We start from the raw sequence: 18,426 nt of genomic DNA, 5'->3' as shown, positions 1-18,426 counted from the left end.
TGATTCAGAAAACTTTTAATACACAAAAAAAATTATGCACAAATACTTAGAAAATAATCCAAAGCCACTTTGGTTTCTTTGCATTTCTCACTTCACATGATTAAGGTGTGAATTCTCAGACCATTTCATTGAAAAAGCCCATGGAGTTTTACTCCCAGTGCATCTCTCTTTCAGTATTTGCCATAAGTTACTTTCTATCCAACTGAAGTATGAGTGGGAAGTTTGAATTCTGAGTCATTCCAACTCAATTCTAAAGTACACCATAATTCTTATTTAGAATCTTTGATATTTAGAATTAAATGTTGATAAACCAATTAAAGAATGGGCCCAAGAAAAGATAAAAGATAAGTATGCTTGTTTATATTTAGAAGCTTCTTTCATTTTCTCAAAGATGAATTTAATTTATTCAATCAGTTCTTTGGGCATTTACAATGCTTCAATTCATTATTATACTGTAAGATAAAGTAGTTTTATATCTTATATATCTTGATATACTTGTTCTAAGAAATTCGAATTCCAAGAGGTAAAATTAATTGCTGGGTCAAATGTATACACACATTTATATATTGCCAAATATCCTTCCAGAAATGCTATTCCAATTTATATTTGTGCAGTAAGTGTGAGAGGATACTTTTCCCATATCTTTACAATAAGTCGGCATTATTAATCTTTTAAATTTGACATAATTAAAGGCAGAAAATATTTTATAGTTGTGTTAATTTGCATATCTTTGACTATTCATATATTTTCAGATGTGAATTGATCTTGTATAGCCATTCTTTTGTAAGTTGCCTGTTTATGTCCTTTGTCCATTTATCTATCGAGGCATTTATTCTTTTCCTATTGATCTGTATCATTTCCTGTAGGTTATAGTACATAATTTTAAATTTTGATCAGCATATTTACACAGTAAATGTCCAAAATATACTTAAGTGAATAAAGCAGATTTTAATATTCTGTTAGATTATAATCGTATTTTTTTCTTTTCCTTTTTTCTTTTTAAGTGAGTGTACATGTGATAAGCAAATATATAGGAGAAAGTCTGGAAGTATGTACTAAACTTTGTTTTAGTATATAGTAGTTTTAGTAAGATCTGTTACCTTTTCTTTCTAAGTAATAGGATAACATGGTTTTTATTTTATTCTTCAGAACTTTCTTTATTCTGACTTCTGATGTTTTACAGTGAATATGTTTTTATTTTTATACGACTCCTTGAACATACACTTTGAACATGTTTAGTAAAAAATTAGAGAGAGCTGAGGGATGAGAAAAAAGAGAAATATTTATAAATTTTCTGTTATTTAGGAAACAACTTGCTGGATAGTTTTGGTGGTTTTCTTTTGGAAATCCAGGTTCCATATGTGTTGTTTGCATCTGAAGGACTTCTTAATACTCCAGAAATACTTCAGTTGTTAGAATCCAAGTAAGTTATAGATTTCATAACTTTAACAAAGTATATATATATATATAATGGCTAAATATTATTCTATACTAGAGGCCCAGTGCGTGAAATTTGTGCCAGGCCTGTTCCCTCTCACAGTCTGGGAGCCCTCAGGGGATGTCCGACTGACTTCGGGGAGCGGGCTTAAGCTGGCAGTCGGACATCCTTAGTGCTGCTATGAAGGCAGGAGAGGCTCCCACCACTGCTGCTGTGCTCACCAGCTGTGAGCTCGGCTTCTGGCTGAGCGGCGCTCCCACTGTGGGAGCACACTGACCACCAGGGGGAAGCTCCTGCATTGAGCATCTGCCTCCTGGTGGTCAGTGTGCATCATAGCGACCACTAGTTCCGCCATTTGGTCGATTTGCATATTAGACTTTTATTATATAGGATTATATGGTACTATTTTCAGATTCAAGCCTGGTATTATATCACACAGGAATAGTTTTCCAGAAAGCTTATGTCAGTGTACATTTCTCTTCCTCTAGTACACCATAATAATTATTAAATATTATTTTTCAGTAACATATCAATTTTGTGAAGAAAAATATCTCATTATTATTTAAATTTATATCTTAATTGTATTTCTTTTGGTTCCAGCAAATAAAAACCTATAATTCACAGACTTATATATTCATAACTTTGGGTCATTGATAATATTGAGAATGACTATTCTAAAAAAAATAAAAGAATGACTATTCTTATTTAGAGGACTTTAAATACTGCCTGGGAAACAGGACTATGAAGGTCTAAATGAATTTTCACATTTTTACACTGAGAATTTTAAAATCACATAAAACACTTTATCAAGACACACAGTTGTCATAGTGATGTTAGACATTGGGCTTTATCTGAAGGAAAGATGACTATGCTGTGACCTTAGTTAAAATGCAGATTTACTTTCTGTGCTTTTATTTTTATATCTCAAGGCTGTGGGGCATTCACAGAAACTTCTGAGCTAATAAAAGGTAATTTTTAAAAAAGGTAGCTAAAATCTAAGTCAGTTTTAAGGAGAAAGAAAAGAAAATTCTGATAAATGCAGAATGTTTAGTCTCATAGCATGATGTTTTGGTTTCATTAATTATTATTTAAAGAGCAGAATAAATTGGCCAATATATTTGTAATAGTATTGTGTTCAGTAATACTTAGCAAAGTACCTACGGCAACACATAGTCAATGAATTTGTCATATATACTGAATAAACCACAATTTCATATCTCAAATTGATAAAATTGAATAAATTGATGTATAAGAGAAAAAGCACAGTAGTTCAAATAATTTTATATGCAGGAGGACAATAGTTTTTCTTAAGAATTTTCTTAGCCATTTCATTATGTCACCCCCAAATATTGTATTTTACAGCTATAATATCACATTAGTGGAGAGATGCTGCAGTGAGTCGATGAAATTCTTTGGAAGTACGGAGTATTATGTAGTAGTGACAGTTGATGAACACACTGCCATAATTTTGCAGGTAAAACTATACAATCAAAAATAAATCAAATAAATTAAAAAGATATATAACTGTGTAATTTTGTTATTAGCTTTACTATAAGGAGCTTAACACGATCTGTTAGTGATTTCTTCCAAAACTTTGCAAGTGGGTCACCAGTGCCAAAATCATGACTGTGAAAAATGGCCATTACCAAGCTTCTCTGATGCTTATAATTTTTAACATACTTTAAGACAAAGCAAAAATAGAATCTTTAGTATTGTATATTGTCCTATTTTTAAATGTATTTATATAATAAGTATATGTTGAAGACTTTAAAAACTAAATCCTAGCCACTATGTTTCTTAAAAGGAGGCAGTATATTAGTCCATGACCGGAAACATGGCATTTCCTGTGAGGTAAGTTGGAATTGCCAATAAATAGCTGGTTTTTAACGAGAGAGTGTCTCTTAAAAAATCCACATAGTTTATAATTTAAGATATAAAAATTCTTGTCTGAATCTCCTTGATGTTTGCTTAATTGAAGAAGCCAGTTTGACGGTATGGAATAGAAATTAATGAGAAATATTATGAGCAAATGTTAACAATATAATAATTATATGATGAAAACACAAAGCTCTGTTAGAGGGTTTGTTGTTTTTTTAAGGATTTGTTTTTGTTTGTTTGTTTAATATATTTTTATATATTTCAGAGAGGGAGGGAGAGGGAGAGAGAGATAGAAATATCAATGATGAGAGAGAAACATTGATCAGCTGCCTCCTGCACGCCCCACATCGGGGACCAGCCCACAACCGGGGTATATGCCCTGTCGGGGAATGGAATAATGACCCCTTAATTCATAGGTCAACACTCAACTATTGAGCCATGCTGGCCAGGCAGAGGGATTCTTAAGAGATATTGTGTCCCGTATATTTAAGATTCTTTTAAAAAGCAGTTATTTGGGGAAAATATTGTTTAGGAAAACTGTTTTAATCACTTACATAAGTTACTATTAGAGTAAGCCACTTTCTGAATTATTTGCTTGATCAAAGATTGTGTTAAAGGAAAAAGAGAATTCCAGACCATTACATAGAGATTCCTAGAAGCACATTAACTGCTGCTTTCTCATTTTCCTTAAGGAAGCATTGGAAGCAAATTATCTATTTTAAACATAGTTTCTGTAGCCTTTAGTAGCCAGACCCCTATCTACAAAGGACTTGACCCAAATTGGGACACTGTAGGCTGCTTTCTTCATATCTAGGACTTTGGGAGATTCATGATCCTTTCTTGTTGAAATTCACTAGTTGTTTTATATCTACTGTAGCTTTTCCCCCAATACTTCTGGTGTGATTTTATTTTTCTCATAAAATAGAAGCCCAGGCCCATGCTTCTCCTCAAGCTATAATCTATATAATATAGATTTTGAAATATGGTACGAATAATTTCATAACAACTATTAACCTAGCGAATCTTTTTTATTTATTTATTACTGGTAGGATCTAGAAGAATTGAATTGTGAGAAGGCATCAGACAACATCATTATGAGACTGATGGCATTATCATTCCAGTACAGCTATTGTTGGATAATTTTATATGCCAAAAAAACAAACTCAGAGTAAGTAAACATTTCTTCATCTAAAGTCACATTCATATTTTTTAAGTTTTATTCAGTCCTCTTCTGTGAATAGAAGTAGCTATGCTAATTTTCTGCTTGCTTATCTAGTTTGCTTTAAGTCAGGGATTCTCAAGGTGGAGGCATGCCCATAGGCAAACAAATCGAGATTTTGGAGATATGTTTCCCCTGGACATGCTGTACAAATCATCCTCTCCTCCTCTACCTCCCTAAGAATTGCTGCTTTAAGTATTTCACTTCTTATTACTTTAAAATTCTTATCCTTGTCTGTTAAAAGATAAGTCATTCTTAAATCACTTCTAAAACCTTATTAAAAATACCAACTAATGAGCATCTTGCTATACTTTTTTCATTAATGAAGAATTATATATAAAAAAAAAATCCATGCCAAGACACTGACCAGTAAGGGGATAAGTTAAATTTCTCACCTTCCTCCCCACACCCTAGCATCTCCTAGATTTAACAATATTTTTTAAAAATGGAGGTGGGAAAAAAAAATTTTTTTCAGAAAAATACTGAGTAGACAAATACCCATGAGTCTGCCATACTAGTATTGTGTTAGCCAGGTTATTTTAACCAGTTAACTGCCAGGCATCCAAACTGGAAACCATCCCCACACGCCATGATATTTTGAATTTAATTTAAAAAATCAATTTGCAATGAATATTATAAAGATAAATATATTATTCACAATTCAGGTGTTCTTGAATATTTTCAGTTGAAAATTCTCAGAAAAATTATTTTTGAAGCATCTACAGACACTTATGGCGTACAAAGGGTTAATAACATGAAATATGGAAAACAAAATGAATTTTTAATAAGTATAATCAGATGTCAAGTGAGTGGAAGTATAGTAATATAATTCTTTTTAGGTATTATCTTACAGAAAAGACACTTCATCACCTAGCACTGATTTACGCAGCTTTAGTTTCATTTGGACTAAAATCAGAAGAGCTGGATGTAAAGGTATTTTTTTCCTATATGTTTGTTAATAAGTATTTTTCATAAACCAAAATTATACTCAAACTCATATACCCAGTGAGAAGAAACATTAAATAGGTAAGTCAAAACTGCCTAAAAGTCAAAGAACAGTTTTTAAATTAATATTCTTTCCACATAAACTTCTGTCCTAAAAGTCTTTAGTTTAATAAATATAAAATAATATTTTATCTCTTAATTACTACCTATATTTATTTGAAACATAGCAGGATATGAATAAAAATAAACATATCCCTTGATCAAAAATGCTCACTTGCCCTGACCGGTTTGGCTCAGTGGATAGAGCATCAGCCTGAGGACTGAAAGGTCCCAGGTTAGATTCCAGTCAAGGGCATGTACCTTGGTTGCGGGCACATACCCAGTGGGGGGTGTGCAGGAGGCAGCTGATTGATGTTTCTCTCTCATCGATGTTTCTAACTCTCTATCCCTCTCCCTTCCTCTCTGTAAAAAATCAATAAAAATATATTTTTTAAAAAATGCTCACTTATGAAAGATATACTAAGTTCTTATCTGTTGTAAAATGGAAATCTTAGGACATATATTTTGGTAACCTCTAATTAGTCTTCTTTCTTAGCTCTTTTTTCAATGTCATTGCTCTGAAATTTAGACATTCCTCCAAATCTGGGGCTCAGCGCTCTTCTATTATCAAATATTCTCAAAGCATCTAAAACTTAACAATAAAATAAAATTGTACTCAAACAGTGTACTTCTGTGCACTCTATACATATTTAATATAATTTAGAGAAAATCTGTCTTTAGAGTACTTATATTTCCCAGATATGTACCAACAGTTTTATATTTAAAATTCTTGTGAAATAAAAAATTGTCATAATTATTTTTTGAGATTGATACAGTCCTTGCTTTTTAAATTTCTACTACAGGACAGCGTATTTATATTTCTAAGACACGATTGTTTAGGCTAGTTATTTCTCTGTCCACATTAGACTGCTACCCCATGAACTATCTTTCCTTTAACCAAACCTAAAAGAAGATAAAAATAGAAATGAAAGAGGAAGAGAAAGACTGGCATTTCAGAAGAAAGAAAGGCATGGAGGGAAACACAAGTGACAGGAAGCAGGGGGAATGAAGAAATTCTTTCTTAGAGTTTAGTTTAATACACACACACATTTTTGGCAGCATTATCTTAGTATTAAATAAGCCAAAAATGCTAGGGAAGGCTACTCCAAATTAAAACCTTTTTTAGAAATTGATTTCAGAGAGGGAGAGAGAGAAACTTCAATAATGAGAGAGCATCATTGATCACAATGACCGCCTGGTTCATAGGTTGATGCTCAACTACTGAGCCATGCCGGCCAGGCTTATTTTTTTTTTAAATAAAGCTTCAAATTCATCTGCAAATATCCTTTATTTTTAACTTTGTTTTTAAGAAATCTTACACTGTCTTTTTTTTAAATATATTTTATTGATTTTCTACAGAGAGGAAAGGAGAGAGACAGAGAGCTAGAAACATCGATGAGAGAGAAACATCAATCAGCTGCCTCCTGCACACTCCCCACCGGGGACGTGCCGGCAATCCAGGCACATGCCCTTCACCGGAATCGAACCCGGGATCCCTGAGTCCGCAGGCCAACGCTCTATCCACTGAGCCAAACCGGTTTCGGCAACACTGTCTTTTTAAAGTTCTTATTTTAGTTAAGAACTTTTAGGTTAACCTAGAAAAAGCAAAATACATTGGGGCCTTGACTTACGAGTGTCCCGACTAACGAGTTTTTCGAGATACAAGCCGTCTCTCGGCCGATTTTTTGCTTTGAGTTGCGAGCTAAAATTCGGGTTACGAGCCAGCTTCAGATACCCCACCGCTAGTTGGCGCAGCGAACGTCACAGTGAACGCCACACATCAGCCCAGCATTCAATTCCTTGTAATGGTGAAAATTGATTTGACATACGAGTAATTTGAGTAACGAGCTCGGTCATGGAATGAATTAAACTCATAAGTCAAGGCCCCACTGTATTAAACATTACTAGTGATAGCCAAATTGCTTTTTCTTCTAATACAGATGAAATATAATACCAAATAGATTTAAGTGATGTTATTGATAAATGTCAATGGAAGTGAGGAAAAACAATTTAGTTCCAAAAATTGGAAACTACAAGGATATCATTCTTAAAGAAGGAAAGAAAATTGCTTATCCTCACACAAAAAAAATGTCCTGGGTTTCACATAGACAGATTAATAAATTATATCTAAAATAGTGGTCAAAGATTAGACTCTGCTGGGTTTTTTCTTCTAATTATAAACAATTTTTGAATGATATAATTTACTTCCAAATATTTTCTATAGTCTGACATTAAAATATATTTTTCAGCTAATAATTGCTCCAGGGGTGGAAGAGACTGCATTGATAATCCGACAAATTGCTGACCACAATTTAATGACTTCAAAGAGAGATCCTCATGAATGGTTGGATAAATCCTGGCTTGAAGTTTCACCATCTAAGGTTTATTTCCTAAATAAATAAGTTGGATATTTTCAAAGCAAATACGAATACCTGTATTTGAATTCTCTTTCTGGTAGTATATTTTGTTCTCCAGTGCGTACATGAGCATATATGACAAAACCATCATGTACTACATTTACTCAGACCATTTTCTAGAAATATTTGTATTTGTTAATTTCACAGAACTATTTTAATGGGATCTTTTATAATGAACTTTCAAATCTAAGTTATTATAGGGTGATGTAATGACTTTAATGCCTAATATATTTTAAAACATAACTATTTTTCTAATTCCTAAGTTTAAACATTTAAGAAAAGTAAATTTATTAAAAGAATAGCAAAATTTTATCATTTCATGATTTGTCAGTAATTCCATTATATTATTGAAACTCAAAGTAGAATTTTAAAGTACTTATAAGATTAAATAGTTAATTTTTTAAAAATATATTTTTATTGATTTTTCACAGAGAGGAAGGGAGAGAGATAGAGAGCTAGAAACATCGATGAGAGAGAAACATCGACCAGTTGCCTCCCACACACCCACCACTGGGGATGTGCCTGCAACCAAGGTACATGCCCTTCACCGGAATCGAACCTGGGACCCTTCAGTCCACAGGCCGACGCTCTATCCACCGAGCCAAACCGGTTTCGGCTAAATAGTTAATTTTTAGAAATTCCTTTGCTTTGAGCATAAATATTTCCAAGACCTCATACCAACTCAGTGTTTCTGTTACCTTTATATATACATATATCCAAATCATGAAGCCATTAAAAAAAGAATGACAAGGCTCTTTATGTACTAATATGGAGTAATCTCCAAGATAGATTGTTAAGTGAAACATCGAAGTTGCAGGACAAAGCATGCACTGTACTACCATTTGTGAAAAACAAGGGGAAATTAATATTTATGTGTTTATTTATAAATTAATAAAATACTTCTGGAAGGATACCAAGAAATGATAACAATGGTTATCTCCAAAGAGAACTTGAGTAATGGGTGGGAATGAGATTTTTCACCTTTCAGTACTTTTAAAGTTTTGAACCATGTGATTTTTACTTACTCAAAAACTAAAATTATAAAATAAACTAATAAAATAAAATGTTCATATCTATTAAATCACAGAACTTTTACATGCTTAAATAGAACACAATACAATCAGCAAGTATGGGTATAATTATATGACATGTGTATGTGTGTCCTACCAAGATATGTCAAATCTGCTCACATGTCTGTCATTTGATAAAAATCAGAGAGGGTACAAAAAGCCAGTGCAATTCAGGAAAAAATGGAATATAAAGATGGCTGCTATATTTCTAGACCTGAAAACATACATTTTTAGACTGTCAAGGTCAGTTATGGTCGATAGAAGTTCTCCCTATATAGTCTTTACAACAAGGCTTTCCTGAAATTATAATATCTCTTAAGTATCAGAAACATGGTTCATCTTAATCAAACAGTGATAGTATATGGTATACAAAGGGAGAGATAAAGAAATCTTGAGGTCCTATACTAAGTCCTGTAAAAGATTTCTCTTTAGAAAATGTAGCATTGGTTAAAACAATTGTCATGTGAAGAAGGTGAACTGTAACACATCTTTTTGAATGCGTGATTAGACTGAGAGTGTATGAAAGTTTCTTTCCCTCCTAGCCATACTTTTTTTCCAGGCATCTCAAATTGAATGTAGGTGCAATGACAAAAGTTTTAATCCAATAGAATGAGTAGAATAAAATGGGTCACTTTTAAAAGACCAATGGCTGATTATTCCTTAAACTCTTTTCTAGGAAGAAATGTACTTACTTGATTTCCCATGTATTAACCCATTGGTGGCTCAGCTCATGTTACGTAAAGGACCTTCACTCCACTGGATATTATTAGCAACTCTTTGTCAACTTCAGGAACTCCTACCTGAAGTTCCAGAAAAAGTGTTAAAGGTTAGTTATTTGAGATCTATATTCTTATAAAGGTTTATTTCCTTTCCATCTGAGTATGTATTTTTACAATAAGTGTATTCAAAATGAAGGTATCCAAGTGTAATTGTTTTGGACTTCACGTAGCAAACAAATAATTTCCTTGAGCTAAATTTTACATAGAATTCTCATAGGCTGTCAATTGCATTATACGTTTTAAAGTTACCTTATACACAGAATTCAGTACAGTCAGTTTATCACAATCTAAATCATTGTGAAATGTTATTGTGCCCCCAAATATTTAATTATACACTCTATTCAAATGGATTTACATAATCTCTTCCAAACAATCCTGACACCCTTCATTATAGTAAAGAGAACTTTAGCCTCATTCGTAAAATGTTAAATTTTTATCAAGGAAATGGTATTCATGTGTAACTTGTGTAACTAAAAATTATTTTATAACTGATTAGAAAATAGATGCAAATTACAATGTTTTTCTTTTAACAGAGCCTAATTATGTTAATATTACATGGGTCAATATAATACCTATAATAAACTACTTATTTATATTTAGCCTCCTTTTCATATAGATAAGCATTATTATTTATATTTATTTGACTGATGTTCATATTGTATTTGTATTGTATTAATTAATTTTTAACTATTTTTAGCATTTTTGTGACATCACTTCCTTATTCAAGATTAGTTCTTCTCCCGTAACAAAATCACCTCAAATGTCATCACCTCGGGAAAATAGGAATCAAACCAGTACCTTCCCTTCTCAGAGTTCAGCTACTGACTCTTTAGACTCTGCCATTCAAGAACATGAATATTACCAGAATTTACACTTAGGAGAGACAGTCCAGGAAGAAACAAACAGCACTTCAAACTATAACCTTTCTCTGATGGAACTAAGAGAAAGAGAAATGCCGTGTGTTTTACCATCTGTGACTTCTTACAGTCAGACCAGCTATTGGAAAGACTCCAGTTGTAACCCTTACATAGAGAAAAATTCTTTTCTGGTTGATATGGAATCAAGGAACTCAGCTGGTAACTCCTTTCTAAACCAGAATGATTCACAGACAGATGTCTTTTCTTTAGATCTAACACAAATGAATTGTGAAAGCAGAATATCACCAATCAACACTCAGAAGAGAGTTTCCCTTAATTTTATAAGTTATCAGAAAAAGGGAACACATGAAGCAAAAAGACCTATAAATAAAGAAGAATTTGCCCCTGTCTTTTCATTAGAAGGCTCTCAATCACCTCCTCATTGGAGCTTTAAGGAAAATGTATGGGAACAACAGAATCACTCATTCAACCTACAGTATGGTTCAGAGGAGACTGTGTGTGACAAATGGTACTCTCGGAAAGATAATTTATTCACTAACCAGCAAAAATGTCTATCAGATGAGTTAGAAGGCCTCCTATACAGAAGTTCAAGTGCTGGGACTAAAGAGACTTTCTGGAAAGAATTACCATCTGTCCCCAGTTTGGATTTGTTTTGTGCTTCTGATTCTAATATAAATCAAAAAGAATTCAACAGTCTTTATTTCTACCAAAGAGGTAGAGCATGTTTAGGACAGAAAAGGCATGCTGAACCTTCATCTAACTCAGGAGACAGGAAATCATTAACAGGTAATGCTATTCAATAGTTAAGACACTATTCTCAAATGGCAATTCAGGTGATATAACCATCTCAAAATTTTAAAAAAATGTTTTTGTTTTAATGACTACACTTAAAGAGTCCTCAATAACTTTTGGTTCAAAGGAAAAATCAGAATTCTAATTAGAGATAGCTAAGAAAATAAATGCAAAGAAAATATACCAAATTCTTGTACCTTTAGATGAACTAAGCATTCAACTTCAGAAATGAAAAACACAGAACAAATCTAAAAATCAGAAGATTAAAATCAACAAAGATTAAACAGAGAAATCAGTGAATTAGAAAATTTGTCAGGCAGGGATATTTAATGGGCTAAAATTTATTAAGAGCTGCTATTTTACAAAATCTTCACTGTTGAAAGTATTACATATATCCCCCTTTTCCCCCTATTTACCCCTTCTAGCCTGCCCCCACCCCTGCACCAGGCCTTCACCAGCCTATTGTCTGTGTCCATGGTATGTGTGTGTGTATGTGTATATAGATAGATAGAGAGAGAGATAGATAGATAGATAGAGAGAGAGATAGATAGATAGATAGAGAGAGAGATAGATAGATAGATAGAGAGAGAGATAGATAGATAGATAGAGAGAGAGATAGATAGATATAGATATATATATACCATGGTTGGTATGTGTGTGTGTGTGTATACACACACACACACACACACACGTTTTTTGGTTGATTACTTCCCACCCACCCACAAGAGCTTATTATATGCCACGTGCCATTTTAGGCCTCTTATGCGGATTATTTAATTCTGACAATCCTGTTAAATAGATACTTACTATTAGCTCTATTATGCAATTCATGTTTCTGAACATTTAATCATATCAGAATTTTAAAGGACAATTTTATTTACTCATTTATGGTAATTATACCTTTCTTTTGTGTCATTTCTTATTGCTACCTCCTGAACATCTAGAACAAAATGTTAAGTTCTAATGGTCATACAAGGTGACCTTGCCATGATGGGAGGAAAAAAGGGAGAAACTTAAGCTTCAAAGCTCCTCTTTTGTATAGGCCCTTTTGTGAAACCTGAGAGGGGTCCTGAAAATCTTATATTCTTTCTTTTATTAAAAGAGAACCTCCAGGACTCACAAAACTTGGATTTGATCCCCTTTAATGGTCATAATTTCTTTGTTCTTGATTTTACTAAGTATTTTATCCCTAGTTTTGTAAGAACTATTGTGAGAAACAGATGCTGAATTTTATAAACTTTTTTTGGCACCTATTGGGATAAATCAAGCATGTTTTCTCCACTGACTTATTAATGTCAAGGATTGTACTGACAAGTTTAATAGTGTTAAACCATTTTTGCCATTTCTGTAATAAATTGAATTGGTTTTGAGGGGTGATTTTTAAAATATGCTAAACATGGTTGCTAATATTTATGATTTTCATATCTATATTCATAATGAAATTAATCTATTGTGCTATTTGTGCTTTGTTGCATTTTGACATGAGGATTATTCCAGCTTCATAAATGAACTGGATGAAAATTCCATCTTTTTTCCACCCTGGAACAAATTAAGCATGCAAATAATTGTATGTTCTTGAACATAGGGCCCCCAATATAGAATAATCCTCCCATTTTCTCAATGAGACTTCAGAAAATATTTTTAAATAAATTTTAATATTTAAGCTTTTAGGATATAGATGGAATAGTCATTAATTTAGTTATAAATATATATTTTTAAAAATTATATGTAAATACTTTCCAATTATTTTCATAAAGTAATTTCATTCAAGTAGTTCACATACATCTTTGATGATAGTATCTTCAAATCACTATGACAACTTTTGACTTTTTACTGTGGTTTTCCCTAGCACATCATTATCTCTAAATATGTTTAAGATATAACACATTTTGAATTCATATTGATGCAGCCCTAAAAAATTTATTCAAAGCCATTAGCATAACTTCAAGATAATATCCATTTGTCCTTTAAGTGTATTATTTGTGATATCTATGACAAAACTATCTACTACATTGTTTTTTTTTTTAATTTGCTTATAATGGCATCCAACTTTTTCAATTATGAGATTATATATTTCCAGGAATAATCCTAGAATGGTTTTAAATTTTTAGCCTCCTTTTATACTGATTTAATCAATCCAGGCTATTTCAGGCTAGTGTATATCATATAGAATATAGTCATGTAAGATGAGTCTACACATCACCACCATCTATACTAGTTCAGGATACATTTTACAACATTACATGTATGGGTTAAAGAACAGGCTTACTGAGGGAAAACTTAAAGGCAAGAGTCTTAAATCAGGAGAGATTTAGTTATTTGTATAAGGTATGGCCATACAAGTATGTGTTTATAACACTAATTAGTACTGGGCCATTAGGTATAGGTGCATTTATGCTAAAAATTTAATTTTAATACTCATTATTTTATCCCAGTTTGAAAATTTTAAAACTTCAAATGATGAAAAGACAAGATCCATTTGAATAGTTGGAAAAAAATAGCTACACTTTATTATTTTCAGCACTAAAATGGTTTTCATTTTCTCCTTTTAACAGATCTCATGAGTTCACAACTACCACAATTCAAAAAGCGACGTCTAATGTATGAAAAAGTCCCTGGTAGAGCTGATGGACAAACTCGTCTGAGGTTTTTTTGAAAAAGAAAGAATAGTGCTACATGCCACATCCCATTGTTTTTGTTGATAGGCCAATCACAGAATGATTTAGAGTTGGTCATAACTTAAAGAAAATGCAATTGTTCTTAGATGTTCTCGGTTTTCTATATTAAATGTTCATAATATACATTCTGCCCCATAGTTTGCATATTCAAATATTCTGGATAGACCCTTGTTAGGGGCCAAAAGTGTGAGTTCAGCCTCCAAGGTCCTTTCCCAAACACCTCATCACGTGGAATTGATTGGAACAGCCCCAACTCCCCAGATTGGCTCAGAAATTTCGATTCTTTCTCTGAGAGTATTTCATTTTCCTGTGAGCTTTTCATGTTAGAGGGAGTTACTTGCATTTAGGTTCATTGCTGGCGATAGTGATGCTGGCTTTTGACGTCTTGTGAGAGGCCTCACTCCCAAGTTCCAAGGCCCAGTTCAAACTTTGTAGACCTCACCAGAATATCACCTGTCTCTGCAATTGTGATGGACATAAGATACTCCTCTTTCCACTGAAACATCATACCCCTGGGATCAACACTAGGGTGTTCCACCCCTTGCCTCTCATTGTAGGAGCCTGGATTCTCCCCAAATATTGAACCCCAACCTAAAACAAGGGATGCAACAAATGGAGTAGCCTGAGTTGAAGGGGATGGGGAATGCAGATTGTAGCAATACAAAATGAAGGCTGAAAAAAATACGTTTTTCTGTCTTTTGCTTTTTTATTTGGTTTGTTATTATGTTTACCATACAACAATGACTAATTTAACACTCACGAGAAATGCCTTATTTATTTAGTTTTTTTAATTTAATTTGGTATAGGCAAGTGTAGATGTCTTTTCTCTTTTTATTTCTGGGTTTCCTGCCTTGCTTACGAAGACAGCTTTTACCCTAAAGCTGTATAATTAATATCCTAATTTTTCTTCTAATGCTTTTGTATTATATTTCTTTAACCCATGCGAGTTTTTTTACATAGTGTAATACAGACCCAATTTTATTTTCTTCCAAATGGATAGCCAATAATGGCAGCACCATTTACTAATTAAACCATACTTTCCCACTGAATAGGGAAAAAAAGTCATTTATTTCTGAACAATTATAATCCATTCATCTACTTGCCTATTCCTATACCACAATAATAGTTTGTGTGTGTTTTTCATTTTTAAAATCATTTTATTTTGATTCAGCAACTTAAAAGTAAAACTTTTTACTTTATTAAAAATTTTTATTTATTGGTTTTTGAGAGAGAGAGAGAGAGAGAGAGAGAGAGAGAGAGAGAGAGAGAGAGATTGCTTTGTTGTTCCACTTATTCATACATTCATTGGTTGATACTTGTATGTGCCTTGACTGGGTAGAGAACCCATAACCCTGGCTTATTAGGACGATGCTCTAACCAACTGAGCTATCCAGGCAGATTTCAAAAGAGAGGAAGGGAAGAGGGAGAGGGATAGAAACATCAATGATGAGAGAGAATCATTGATTGGCTGCCTCCTTCATGCCCTCTACTGGGGATTGAGCCTTCATCCTAGGCATGTACCCTCGACTGGGAACTGAACCGTGACCTCCTGGTTGATAGGTTGACGCTCAACCCCTGAGCCACACTGGCTAGGCAAAGTAAATTTTAAGAACTAGTAAGGCAAGTTTCACCCTTTCTTGTTTTATAAACACACACACACACACACACACACACACACCCCGTTTTAAAAACTATCTTGGACACTTGATTTTTCCATATGAACTTTTAGATATTTTAACCAGTTCTCCCCGAGAGAAATAAAATAGGAATGCCACTAAGTTTATATGAAATTGAGATTTAATGATATTATTGAACTTTAATTTATGTAGACCCTGTTCTATAAACAGCAATAAAAGCTTTTCTTTATAACTTGCAACTTTTGTTAAATTCTCAAGTATTTTTTATCGTTTTGTCATTAAAGTGGAAATGGGATATATTTTCCATTTCCATTTCTAAATAGCTATTGCCAGTGTAGAAAATGCTTGTTTTTCTATATATACTTTCCTATGTCATTAGTCCACTTAGTTTTTATTCAGAAAACCATTGAATGTTATCAAATGACTTGTTGGCATAGATTCTCTTCTTTAAACCATTCATGGAATGAATTTCATTGATAGATTTCCTTATATTGAACTAGCTTTGTTACATTGTATCTCCTCTTGATATATTATTAGATTTGATTTGTTTATATTTAGGACATTTGCATCTGTGTTTGTGAGATGTCTCTAGTTTTCTTGTACTATAGTACCAAGATTTTGCTGAAGGAAAAAGTGGAATAGGAGAAGTTCTTGTGAGTTGTTTCTATTTTACACATTAAAACCTGTACATAATTAATGTTTACAACTTGATGAGTTTGGAGATAAGTGAAACCATCATCACAATCTATGCCATGAACCTAGCCACCACCTCCAAAAGGTTCCCCCTGCCCTCTTATTTTTGTAATAAGAATAGTTAACATTAAATCTGCATTGTTAGCAAATTTTTAAGTATACAGTAGAGTATTGTTAATTATAGGCACTAGGCTGTAAGCAGATCTCTAGGACTTACTCGTCTTATAAACTGAAATTTGTTTGTTAATGAAGGTTTTTAAAAATGCTTGTTATCGTTAAGATGGAGAATGGAACATGTTTAAATGGTGATAGAAAAGATCCAATGGAGAAGCTGAAGATGAAGGAGAGAAAGGATAATTGACAGTGTGACATTTCAGAGAAGGTGAATCAGATCCAGAGAATACATACAAGGGCTAGAAAGGGACACCCGAATTATGATCGAATGAAAGGAATTCAAATTGCTTAGATTTGGAAGTTTAGTGGCCAGAACTTAAGGAAGTACCCACCTAATGGCTTCTTTTTTCTCTATTGTAACAATACTTACGCTCAAAAAATATTTTCGTTTATTTACTTATGGTTTTACACATAGATATTTCAAGAGCAAATGCCAGCAATTGAGATATTTCTGTACGTTATACATATACTATTTATAAAATTCTACAGGTACTTATAAACAAAACTTTGTATCTCCCACTTCCAGCATTCAATCTTACAAGCAAACAGAAATCTGTGAAACCTTAAAACAAAATCAGACACCAAACGTTGCTGTCATAGAAAATAATGAGTTAAACAGAAACTTTATTTCCAAGCTCTTCAAAATTATTACAAACACAAATAAAGTATCCATTTTAGTGTCTCAAATCAAAGGCACATCATCAAAGTAAAACACTTATGACATTAAGAACCCATTTAGCTTGTAAGATTTTCACATTGCTTTGCTTTTAATCATTTGCAGTGTTCTGTAAGTCACATTTTAAACATTTGAAAGCTATGAGATAATGTAGTGTTTTTTTTTTAAAGTATAACCACAACTATGAAGTAGAGGAACTTAAGAAGACAAAGATCAGATCTGTGGCATACACAACATGGGGAGATCTAATACACAACACATTAATCTTTCCAAACAAGTTTGCTAAGAAACAGCTTCCATATTTAGTGTTAAAATAAAACAATCTTCTCACAAAAATCAAGACATCACTTGATTAATAAAGTCTGTTCTTTCCCCCACTTTTACACTGTCTTGCCTTCATTTTGAAATTATAAATTCATGAGAAAAGGACACATTTTGTTATGGTGTAAAAATCTTAGGAACAACAAATTACAAGTATTCAATTTTTTAATAAAAATGTTTTCCTTCCCAAAATGTAAACATCAGTAAATAAAACATACATAATATTTCAGGTCTAGAAACACCAATAATTCACTTATGAAAGAGGTGCATTTTTGTATATTTGGTGGTAGGGTTTTTGTCTTAAGTATAAAGCACTTCACCAAACAAACCAGGCCATTATTATTATTTAAAAGTCTCCTCCTTCACCCAGTTTCCTAATTTGAGTTGAAACTCAGCAATTTCTGTAGAATTTGGCTACAGGACCAGGCCGCAGGGAAGGTCTGAATATGTAAGTCGTTTGGTTAGAGGAAAATGCTTTCGTGAGACTTGGAGGCATTCATCACTTTGTGCCCGAAGGCTTCTTTAGCGAACTTCTTTCCTAATGGAAAGAGAATTTGGTTCATTTCCACTTTAGTAAGATTTACACATGAAATTAATAGTCAGCATTTCATAGGACACTTTAGTATTCTCAAAGCAGAGAGGAACAAGTTAATTTTAAAAACCCATTCAAACCACACCATGAAGGAATAGCACCCATGAACGTGCTCTGTAAAAAGAAAAATGCCAAGCCTG

The 18,426-nt window shown here is 32.9% G+C and overlaps 2 protein-coding genes across 2 annotated transcripts in view; one reads left to right on the top strand and one right to left on the bottom strand.

Annotated features, from left to right (window-relative positions):
• The window catches only part of LOC102764473 (chromosome unknown open reading frame, human C9orf84), a 56,975-nt gene extending 42,059 nt beyond the window's left edge, over nucleotides 1-14,916 (top strand). Inside the window, exons 19-26 of the mRNA XM_006771185.2 lie at nucleotides 1,306-1,423; nucleotides 2,801-2,912; nucleotides 4,366-4,484; nucleotides 5,375-5,468; nucleotides 7,829-7,960; nucleotides 9,743-9,892; nucleotides 10,543-11,509; nucleotides 14,071-14,916. Of these exons, the coding sequence (XP_006771248.1) occupies nucleotides 1,306-1,423; nucleotides 2,801-2,912; nucleotides 4,366-4,484; nucleotides 5,375-5,468; nucleotides 7,829-7,960; nucleotides 9,743-9,892; nucleotides 10,543-11,509; nucleotides 14,071-14,171 (1,793 nt within the window). The 3' untranslated portion in view covers nucleotides 14,172-14,916. The remainder of the gene's footprint in view (nucleotides 1-1,305; nucleotides 1,424-2,800; nucleotides 2,913-4,365; nucleotides 4,485-5,374; nucleotides 5,469-7,828; nucleotides 7,961-9,742; nucleotides 9,893-10,542; nucleotides 11,510-14,070) is intronic.
• Nucleotides 14,917-17,285: 2,369 nt separating this feature from the next.
• Nucleotides 17,286-18,426, bottom strand: part of LOC102753337 (guanine nucleotide-binding protein G(I)/G(S)/G(O) subunit gamma-10) — a gene marked incomplete at its 5' end in the record, with an annotated part of 32,013 nt that continues 30,872 nt past the window's right edge. Inside the window, one exon of the mRNA XM_006771229.2 lies at nucleotides 17,286-18,232. The remainder of the gene's footprint in view (nucleotides 18,233-18,426) is intronic.

Source organism: Myotis davidii, unplaced genomic scaffold (genome assembly GCF_000327345.1).
Source record: "Myotis davidii unplaced genomic scaffold, ASM32734v1 scaffold64, whole genome shotgun sequence".
NCBI classification, from domain to species: domain Eukaryota; kingdom Metazoa; phylum Chordata; class Mammalia; order Chiroptera; family Vespertilionidae; genus Myotis; species Myotis davidii.
Note: the sequence above shows the minus strand (reverse complement) of the source record. Positions and strands in the feature narration are given on the sequence as shown.